Here is an 11,335-nt window from a genome sequence, read left to right as displayed (position 1 = left end):
TAACTATTTATTATAAAGAACAAGTAATTGTGTGAGCCGTTCTCAGCCAATTATTCTATTTATAGATCTATTTATAGAAGATTATAAATTATTCTGTATTGTATTATACAAATTGCATGTTTAAATATTAAAATATTGTATATTTATAACAAGCAGAATTATTATAATAATAGAATAAATACTACAGTATTCCATTAATTAAATTTGAAAATCATTTCAAAGTTTTATATAATATATATATATATATATAAACAATAACTGATGGAATAAATAGTGTTTGTGTGTGTGTAATCGGTGAATTACCTTTGCTAATAAAGGCTACATTAAAATCAAATTGATTGTAAAAGCTGCATCTTTGACCTGAGTTTGTAAGACGCGTAAAATGTCACTGGTACTAATCATGCGTCACTTAATAATGTTGCGTGTCATAAAAGAGCATTGTGACGTAATGTAATTATCAAGTTTCAACGTCGCGGTTGCCACAAACGTGATGTAATAGGGTTCGTGCGCACCGCAAATGTCTCGGTATATCAAATTTTCCCCGAGATAGAAGGGAGGGGGAAGCAATATTTCATTTCCGGTGTAGCATGCAGGTGCCAAAGGATAATTCGCCAGACTCGATTTGAGATATGCGAGATACCATCGGTATTTCGCCAACGATATTTTGATATCGATTAGATGCGTTATTTCATCGCGGTGTCTATTAAATCGAAAGGTAATTCTACAGCATACAGAAGGAATTTCAATAAAAACTCCGGATCTGGCATACATATGTACGCTGGAAAAGAGCTTTTTTTTCAAGTTTTCAAAAAAATATTCTCGTAAAAAAAATATTTTCCAATTTTGCATGTGTCAACAGAAAGAGAAAGATTTCTTTAATATGCACTAGATTTTGACACAAATATTAACTTTGCTTCCAAGACGTCGTGTAATTGCATGATGAATAAATACCGCGACACGTGTATATGTGGCATCTCGAATGAAGTCGCTCGTAAACAACGCTCGCAAAACATAAAAGCGCGAGTTGTAAAAACGTGCGCGAAACACGTAGGGCAAAGATTTAAATAACTGGCATGGAATGAGTGGAGAACAGAAGGAGACTCGTACATATCCCGAGGAAAGCGACTTTCTGGACGTTGCTCGTGACTGCTCTTAAAGGTATACGAAGGAGAGGATTTCTCGACTCGTCGTGTAAGAAATAAGGGTGACCGTGGTGGACCGAGGGTAAGAGACGGACCAAGATCCGAGAGCGGAAAAGAGAGAGTCGCACGATTTATGATTCGACCCAGCTGGGAACCTAGCATAAGGTATGCGGTTCATAGTATGCTTTAACGCGCAAGAAAGGTGCAATAAATTGTTCCGCGCGTGCAAATGCGTCTCGAGAGCCGGGGGTAAATGCGAGACTCGCCCTTAACGAGATTCGCAGGACGAGGTCGCTCTTCCTCCTTTCCTTACGATGTGTCCTTCAAAGACGTGACGAACTCATTTCTCTCTAACGTGCTTTTATATATCATTGACGCAATACTTTTCTTTTTTTACGTAGAAAGATGTATGCAAATTCATATCTCTATTATATATCGGGAAAAATAACGATAAAAAAAATACTATTACCAATATTTTCCCGATATTACCTGTTTATGAGAAAAATGAAGGCAGAATTAATTATGGATTTTTAAATCCTATCATACCACTCAATTTTTTTTCTCAATTATTTTCATCTTAATATATATATATATATATATATATAATAATAATCCTGAAAATATTTCTCGCAATAATATAAAAATCAAATAAATATGAAAGAAAATGGGATTCGAAAATAATTAAGCGTTACATCGCAGAATCGTTCACCATTTTTCTCTGGTGAATATTGCGATGCACAAATTCTGAACGTGACACGTGAGATAAGTGGCGCAATTTCTGCGACCGTCGTTATACGCGACGGAACGTATCGTCGCAGCGCATGCATCAACGATTTATCGTCCGTGCGATGCGGCTCTCTCAAAAGTTCATCTAGCTGCCCGCGAAAAGGGCGCTTTCGCGAATCGTCGGCATTGAATCGGCCGTAAAGGAAATATTCACTTGCCAGCGTTAATACGAGAGATTAATACGATAGTTTTCCTCGATTCAAAGCGAATGCAGATGGACTCTTTCGCTCTTCCTCGAATCTCGATTAAGCTCAAGCACCCTGTCAACTGCAGTCCCTCGTTTTGAAAGGATCTATATTCTGGGTAAACTGTGCAGCCTTGAATTCTCGCGACGGCCTTGAAATCTCGGCGTTTTAGTAATAATTGTATAATGGAAATTAGTCGATGTAGTTGGAGAATACGTTTATATATCATTAAACATTTTATATTCAATTACACAATATTATTAAAAGGTACTTTGACACGACAAGATACTTTGCATCTCTTATCCGCGTTAGTTAATATCTTTAGAAAGAAGGCTTCATATAGAATTTCACATCGAAGGTTTTCTTCTTCTTTCGTGACATCGATCAAACGGAAAAAAACTGTGATGTCAAGGAAAAAATTAAGAGTTTTTCGTAGGGATACTATCATAAAGCCATTACAAGATCAAGAAATTCTTTTGGTTTTCTTTTGCGATATATAACGGTAATTAAAATTATAAAAAATTATAATAGCAATTTTTTTATTATAACTTTTATGCAATAAAATGTTATAATATCAGTATATTTAGAAAGTACATATCATATGTATATATGACTCGGAGATGTATTACATATTTTATGTTCCTTTTACTTTGTGATTACTTAGATCCATATACCATTAGAGAAAGAAACAGGTGGATATTGTAAATATGCTTGTTCTATGTCATTTTCTAATGAGACATAAATATGTCATCGATATTTTCAAATTATGTAAGATCAATAGAGTAATATTTTCATAATTTATTTCTTTCGTTTTTGTGTTATATGTAATCAATGCAATATCAATGGGATAATAACAGATATACGAAACGTATGTACTGAAACGTACGAACTCAAGACATATAAAAAATTAATAAAATTAATAAAAAATATCTATATATTTTTTTAGTTTTCTTGAGAAAAATAGTAAAACATATAAATTATGACAACATTGTTTAAAAAGAATGAAATATTCTTCTACATTATTTGGCATGAGACGGTTTGTAAAAATGTAGTAAAATCTTCTTCTGGCTCTAAATGTAAAAGTTTGCAGGATACATCCCACAAGTTTTTAGCGTATTGATCATTGTTTGCTTTCTCTTGCGGATTGGCAACCGTGCAATTACTACATAATAAAAAGAGGAGAAGTATATTACATATAAAAAACAAAAATTATAAGTAAAAAAAATTCTATATATAATATATAAAGCATGTCCTCACGAATAATATAATCCAGTCTCGCTAGCCGTCTTTTCATCCACTGAACAATATATCGTTGTCTGTGCTCCTTCTTCAATATTCTGACAAAATAGCCATGTTAAAAAATTATAAATAAAACCTGCACCGAAAAATATCGTGCTATTAGCATGCCGAGTTATTTCTGTTGGTATAAGACCAGGATGCAAAGAATATACATTTATTCCACCAATATTTGCATCTGCAAATTGAAATAATATTTTATTTATTTAATTAATCCGTTTCACTTTTTTTTCTTTTGTGAAACTATTAATGATTATACAGTTTAATAAAAACATAAAAAAACTAACTGTTTCCCATAGTTTTTTTGATACTAAACTTTACCGATAAATGCTCAAAATTTCTCGATTCGTGGGATGGAGCAATTTGGAAAACGATATTCTATTCAGCATAAAAAAACTATGGAAAATGGTTAGTCTTTTTCTCGTGTTCGAAAAAAATTAATTTTTCATTGCACTGTGTTATCAGCCATCAATTAGTAATTAAAAAATCGTAAAGTTTATCTTTCTATATGAATTGTTTTGTAATTGAATTATCATAAAATATATCTTTGTTTGATATTACTTTTTAATCGACGAGCCAGTTCCTTTGTAAACAAAATGTTTGCTAATTTACTTTGCATATAACCTTTACTTGGACTATAAGATTTCTCCAGATTAATATCATCAAAATGTATGTCACCCCCTATAATAGAATATTTCTTTTATAGTTACATTATTATTTAGACTAAACGAAAAGTTCAGAGAAGAATATTCTTATTTTCCGATAAGTGATAAAAACGGTATTGTATTGCTACATACAAATATGAGTAATTGATGACACATTGACTATTCTGCAACCGGGGGAAGATGATTGCATTTTTGGCAGCAGTAAAAGCGTTAAAAGAAAATGGCCAAGATGATTCGTTTGTAATGTCATCTCAATTCCGTCTTCCGTTTTTTCGTACGGATACATACTCACACCAGCGTTGTTTACAAGGATATGAATGGCTGCTTCTTTTGCTAGTAAATTTTTAGCGCATTTTCTCACGCTTTCCAAACTAGATAGATCAAGGGAATAAATTGCAAGCTGGCCCGCAATACTCTGATACTCATTTTCTTTAATTCTAGAAATACAAAAGATAGGCTTCTAAGTTATATTGTTTTTTCATTCATCGTACAAAAGTTTTATTAAAACAAATATAGTTTCATGTAAAAAGCAAAAGAAAGAAAATAGATTTCCTTCTAATGACAGTTTCTAAATAATAACCGCTAATTTAATTGCTTCCTAATATGATTTTATAATATATAATATTTATATATTTACCTTGAAGGTGGGTTATTTTTTATATCTTTTACTGCTTGGTCTGCCTTTTTCATATTTCTACAGGCCAGAATTACTCTAGCTCCTAAATGCATACGTTTGTTTATATATAAGTATTTACAAAATCTCTTAGTTATTAGAATAAATATTACAACAGAAAAATTATATTTATTTTTATTACTTATCAATAAACATTTCTAAATAAAAATTCTATATATAAATATAATATTAATTACATATAAATAATTATACAAGTATACGACAATAGTAAGTCTGACAATAAAATAATGAAACTGATTGTTTATCCTATATTTAACTCTGCAGCTTCTAATATTGATTTTTCAATTCAGTTTCAGTTAGAATAACTCACTCTAATATGTTAATCTTGAGCTAATACTTGAGATGTTAAGATTGATTTGTATTCCTTGTATGAAGAATTATATAATAAATTACATACATTAAGAAACTGGTGATGACAGCAGTAAAATAAATTTAATAAATTTATAAATAAATTTTCTAAACAATTAGTGAATCAGTTAATAAAAGTCATTTAATCAGTTACATTAACATTCAAAACAAGTTGTTAATCTAATAAATATCATCACGAGATTATTTTAATTGATGTGTGTGAGCAAAGTTTTTATCTCCGACTGAAATTCTTCTCAGTTTTTTACAATAAAACAAAAAAGAAAAGAAAAAAGATTATATAATATTATTTACTTCACTCGCAAAGCAATATGCCATTACATTCATTATAATTACTTAAATTTTGAAGGTGCGTATTTTTCACTCTGCCTTGGTATTTACATTTATCCTTGACAGACGTTTACTGCGTTGTCAGTCTTCGATAAAGATTTTATTTTTACAAAATATTTTATACTATACTAGTGAATTTGTCATTAAATATGCTACAAGTTTTATTATAAAATACATTTCAAAATTTTGAAAAATTGAGCAGGGAAGGGGAATTTCGAAAAATTTGACATTTTAGAAAAATTTAATGGCACAGTTTTAGAGTATGTACATTAAGAACCGTAAAACTTTTATTTAAAACTTTTTTTATTTCTATTACCATTTCGACGGTATTTGCTCAGAAATAAAAAAATCGATTTTTTTCAAGAGTTTCACGCCCTTAACGGCCGCATGGGGATGTATAAAAAAATGTGTCTCCTATTTTGACCTAGACTATAACATATAAAAGTTTATTAAAATCGGAAAGGGACACTTCCATACTTTTCCTTGTAAAATCAAATACGGTTAAAGATTACAAGATTATCAATATAAAAGAGGTTATTAATATAAATCAATAAAAAAATTGGTCTCATTATTTTATTGCCAGACCTTGTATTATATTAAAATGTCTTCTATAAAATTTCCTCTTTATTATATTTTTTTATTTAAAAAAAATTTCAAATTTTAGGATAATCATTTTTCCAAGATATTACCTCTTCCATAAAAATCTCTGGCAGTCTCCTTACCAATACCGCTATTTGCTCCTGTTATCACCACAGTTTTTCCATCAAGAGGCGCATTACTTGTACACATTTTTTTAAAAAACCACATTTTTATGTTGCTTCTTTATTCTAGGATGTTACTAATATGCAATTAATTATTTCCAATTCAGCGACTTTGTTGCGATATTTTTCTCACATATGTTTCTTCAGAAAAAAAGAAATTCGAGACTCTTTATTAAAATCTCGAATCGAAGTTTATTTATACTTGGTGAAAAAGAATAAAAAGTTCGTGCTTCATGTACAAATTAAAATAGGTTCATAGAAAAATTAATTTTCTATATAACGGACGCACTACTATCTGCATCTGAATAACCCCTTGAAATTATTTATAGCAATTAATTGTGTTGAATCACTCACACGATTCTATCCAGAGTTTAAACTATTACTCAGTCAGTCGTGAATTTACATTTCTTATATACTGCGTAGGTCACAAGTGATAGTTGCGCACTGAATCTGCGCAGACGTACAAAAAGCAAGAGAGAAACACTCACTCATACAAGACTCATAAAAGAGACATAACTGTTAAATTTTGAATGGGATTTTTATTTGGGATCGTTACCGGATTAGAATCTGGAGATTCGAAATTTAAGAGCATATTAAGCCATAGTTTATTGTAATAATGATGATTTATTTGCAAAATCCATATGTAATTATTCCAACTTTACTTGCGAGTTCTTTTACACTCTATTTTTACAAATTTTATACTGAATTTGACCCACAACGATCGTCAATTCTTTGCTAACTACTATCTGCCATTTAATTGCGATAGGCAAATATGACCAGGTTGTCAAGTGGTGTCGAGGCCAGGAAGCAAATAACGTTCAAAAACTTGTTTGCGCCTTTTCGCAATTAAATGATATCGGAAGTGCTTCTTGGCTTCCGCGGTTTTAATCTTGGTCGCATTCATGGCTCGCTGGGCATCAGCAGCTCATGCGCAATGTTTTGGCCGCAGTATATTTTTCTTTAATTTGTTAATATTTTTTAATATATATATTTATAATTTATAGTTTAGGGCTATAACACGATCTTATTAATCTGTTTTTTATAACTCAACTAATACACACGTACATATCTTTATTGTTCAATTATTTTTATTTTCTTTCTTGTATATTTATTAGATACAAACTGTAAAATTCAAACAAATGATTGCCAATATAGTCATATTTACATTTACATCTAGGTATTATTATTTACATTAATTAAATCTTATTAGAAATTAAAACTTATTCTTGACATATATTGTAGAAGATTTATTTCTCTCTCAAGTAATATATTGAAATCAGGCGTTTTTTTATGTGTTACGTAAGTTTTTAAAGCATTGCTACTTCGCACTACTTCGCAATTGTAAAATATATATATTTATCTGTATATATACAGATAAATATATATATAAAATATACGTATATGTATATTTTATTTACATCTTTTTTGTGAAATAAGATATACAATTTATGTTTCCACTATAGTAAGTCAAATTTTCTATCTCTATTCTAGAGATTACAATATATCATGAAATTCTACGAGAAAATATTCTAAGATAAATATTCTATAATTCTCGAGATTTTATTGTTTCAATCATATATCTTTAACTTAGAATTATTAAGAATTATAAGAGAACATTGTTTGATTTCAATTGCTTATTATTTAGAATGCACGTTCTACAATATGTATTAAGCTTACAATCCGTGTTACGTAAGTTTTTTTTTAAAGCATTAACATACCTGTGCGTACCAGTTATACTTAAATCATTTAAGCTTGATGACTACAATATTTTTATGTTTACAGAAAGGAGTATAATAAGTCGAATATATATTTTACATAATAATTCTCTGAACTTTGCTATCATATTTAATTAAAATAAAAAGATTTTTATTTGTATATAAAATAATTATTTAAATTTTAATAACCGTCTATTGATGACTCAGTTGTAAGTCACTTATAATCTTTTTGTTTCAATTGCAATGCGAAACAACATATCTCTTATTTTGCAGAGAAATATATATTTATTTCATTTAAAAAATATGTAGTCTTTTTTACTATTGATATTTATACTGCAGATTAAACAAAAACATCGCCAGTAAAAAATTAAAAAAAATTTTTTTTTGCAATATTATAATTAAGAATAGGTAATATAAGTAGAACGACGAAGTTGAATCTAATAATTTTGAAATTATAATTAAGTTAAAAATGTGATATTTTACTAATAGATGGTGTAATAATGTTTCTTTTTAAATATGTTTAATGATTAATTATAATAAATATGTTAAATAATTAATTGTTTAATAAAATATATTAAAATGCAAGAGTGACTTACTATTGGGACATGACTTACAACTGGGATAGTTACCTATATAAGAAATAAGTAGCTTTACAGCATTACTTCGTAACTGTAAAATACGTACATCTCTTTCATGAAGTAGGGTGTACAATTTATATGTTCACTACAGTAAGTCAAATTTTTTATCTCTATTCCAGAGATTGCAATATAAAATAAAAGAAAACAAAAAACAATTCTTAAAAACATATGTCAGAAAGCATAGTTCTTCATTTTTTTGGAGAAAAAAATCTGTTTAATAACGAAATTTATTCGTGCGTATTTGTTGATGTAATTAGCCGTTTTACTATAGATACAACTATATCGATTAAATTCACGCAAAATTTATTGAATGACACAAACCTTCGAGATGTTAGGTCATGCACTCGCTCTTTGTAAATTGCATCAAACAGCTCGGGCTTGTAAATTTACGTGATGGAGAAGGGTCTCGATGAGTACACGCGCGTGCCTGGGTCAACTCCGGATTGACGATGTCCATGCACACTTACATAGCATACCCCTCACATAAACTCACGTGCAAACTCGAACAAATATACAGAATGGATCGGTATGTATACACCAATTTATAATCTCAAAATTTTGCGAAAGGCTGTACGCCTTTCTAGGCAAGATATTACGTAGTATCGCTCATAAATTACAAGATAACCAATGTTTATGTATTCTACATAAAACATCAAATTGCTGTTTTATATTACATTTTATTTTTAATAAAGTAAAATATTCGAAAAAAAGAAAAAGAAAGACAATGTTTAATTATTTTTAACTTTATTTTTTCTTTTATCTGTAGATATATACTTTATATATATATATATATATATATATATATATATATATATATATATGTATATATAATGTGTGTGTATGTATATACAGATAAAAGAAAAAATAAGATAAAAATAATTGAACATTGTCTTTCTTTCTCTTTCTTTCGAATATTTTATTAAAAATAAAATCTAATATAAAGCAGCAATATGGTGTTTTCCTTATTCAGTACGCTACGAATGAATGGAATGTAATGAAAAACACATGCATGTATACATATATATATATATATACATACAGTAGAAAACATCAAGCTCTTTGACCATGTATCTATGTGTGCTTTATACACATGCAGACGTATAACCAGATCAATATACATGTGTAAATATGTAACTTGCATTAAGCAGGCCACACTGGTATATACATATGTGTCCGTAATACTGTGTAGATGTAGAGTATCGACTATTTGCGAAATTTAAACAACAAAAGTAATATAATTCACGTTATACAAGCTGATTCAGAAGTATAAAAATTTTAAGGGGTGATAAAAGAGGATAAAACAAATATTATATTTTTTGTCAGACAATGTCCATATAATTATTTCGGTTTTGTATCGAAGGATTACGTATCGTGCTCACCGTGATTGTATGTGCTTTCACGAATCGAAAGACGACTCTCCTCAGATATCTGACTAGTTTTTTTATTCGAATGTACCGAAGTGACCAGCTTAATATATTAATACATGATGCAATGCCAATACTATGTTGTCTAACGAAAAATGTTTTTTGAGCCTCTTGTATCACTTTAAAATTTTTGCACTGACTTCTGAATCATTCTGTAGAGGCTATGAAATATAATGATATAATTTACGTTTTATAGATATCATAAAATATAATGTTATTCAAATGTACAATATATTTTCCCGTCTCTAATAAATTGATGAAGAAGTTTTTTTACGTTCAAATCGATATTTATGTATGACATAATTTCTACAAGTATAAAGTGAGATGTGTGAGCAAAAATAATAAAAATATTAAGGTAGGCATTTCCGCTTTCAATTCTTTTATAAAATATTATAACTATAATGTTATAAGGCTTTATAGCAAAATATTTAATTTAGTATAAAATTTCTGTTTTTCCTATGTAAAGTGATATTATGACTCGTAACATTAAAACTGTTTAATATAGCAAGAGTAATACGTTAATTTAATATTTGACATTATTATGCGATTCTGAAGTAATCAATTCCATTACTAATAAAAATATGTATATAAAATTTCTATTCGCAGCGGTATTCGAAGGATTAATTAAAAATTTCTTAAAATGCAAAATTTCATCGTTTCTGTATCCGAATGCATAAGGTCTATCTGAATAATAATCGGATTAAACTACCGTATGTGTATCATAATAAATTTTTGCGAGAGAAGAGAGATGAGACAAGAAAAGATGCACATTTAGCAGCGACCCGATTTAGCGCATAGTGTTTCATGCACGAAGAAGTGAAATGTAGGCTAGCGGCGAATGCAATCGAGGACATTGGAATGTGAACGTGCATGAATACTAACACACGTGTGCGAGTGACCCTCGTGCAAATACACAGACAATACTGTGATAGTGCGCACGGCACATGTGCCAACCAGATGATACGCTGCGGGGTACGAGATAATTGTCATGTGAGATTCCGGCATATTATTCCCTAATTATATGCGTCAGTATCATTGATATGTCTGATCATTTACAACGTAATTAGTAATCATAACATAATTGTAATCTATTACGTCATAAATTATGTTAAGTAGAGATAATTAAAATAATATAAAAATAATATAATAAAAAAATATAAAAACAATATAATAAAATAATATAAAAATATATAAAAAGCTACTTGGAAGTAAATGCTTATAAGGGAATATGTATAAAGATAAGATGGAGAGATTGATAAGATCGATAAATCAATATACATTTATATGTATATAGAGACGAAAGAGAGGGAGAGACAAAAGAGAGTAATAAAAG

General features: G+C 29.3%; 2 protein-coding genes across 5 annotated transcripts in view; one reads left to right on the top strand and one right to left on the bottom strand.

Moving 5' to 3' along the window:
- Positions 1-11,335, top strand: part of LOC140665970 (uncharacterized) — a 227,048-nt gene that overhangs the window by 16,892 nt on the left and 198,821 nt on the right. The window lies entirely within an intron of this gene.
- Positions 3,111-6,579, bottom strand: LOC140665974 (retinol dehydrogenase 11-like). 2 transcript variants are annotated; one of them, XM_072892633.1, is made up of 6 exons: positions 6,154-6,579; positions 4,712-4,793; positions 4,207-4,511; positions 3,971-4,090; positions 3,371-3,587; positions 3,112-3,275 (listed from the first exon to the last, which is right to left on the bottom strand). In XM_072892633.1, exons 1-6 carry the CDS (start codon positions 6,269-6,271, stop codon positions 3,128-3,130), a joined length of 990 nt encoding a protein of 329 aa, XP_072748734.1. In that variant the 5' UTR covers positions 6,272-6,579; the 3' UTR covers positions 3,112-3,127. The 2 variants fall into 2 exon arrangements, with proteins under 2 accessions (XP_072748735.1, XP_072748734.1); XM_072892634.1 differs by lacking the exon at positions 3,971-4,090 and having other exon boundaries at positions 3,111-3,275.

This window comes from Anoplolepis gracilipes, chromosome 5 (genome assembly GCF_047496725.1).
Source record: "Anoplolepis gracilipes chromosome 5, ASM4749672v1, whole genome shotgun sequence".
Taxonomy (NCBI): Eukaryota; Metazoa; Arthropoda; class Insecta; order Hymenoptera; family Formicidae; genus Anoplolepis; species Anoplolepis gracilipes.
Note: the sequence above shows the minus strand (reverse complement) of the source record. Positions and strands in the feature narration are given on the sequence as shown.

Bases quoted from the DNA above. Each gene is read 5' to 3' on its own strand.
- LOC140665974 (XM_072892633.1), bottom strand. From the start codon at position 6,271: ATGTGGTTTTTTAAAAAAATGTGTACAAGTAATGCGCCTCTTGATGGA. The intron at 3,588-3,970 runs GTAATATCAAAC...TTCAATTTGCAG, and splicing joins ACTGGCTCGTCGATTAAAAA to ATGCAAATATTGGTGGAATA. The intron at 3,276-3,370 runs GTGAGGACATGC...TTTATTATGTAG, and splicing joins GAGACTGGATTATATTATTC to TAATTGCACGGTTGCCAATC.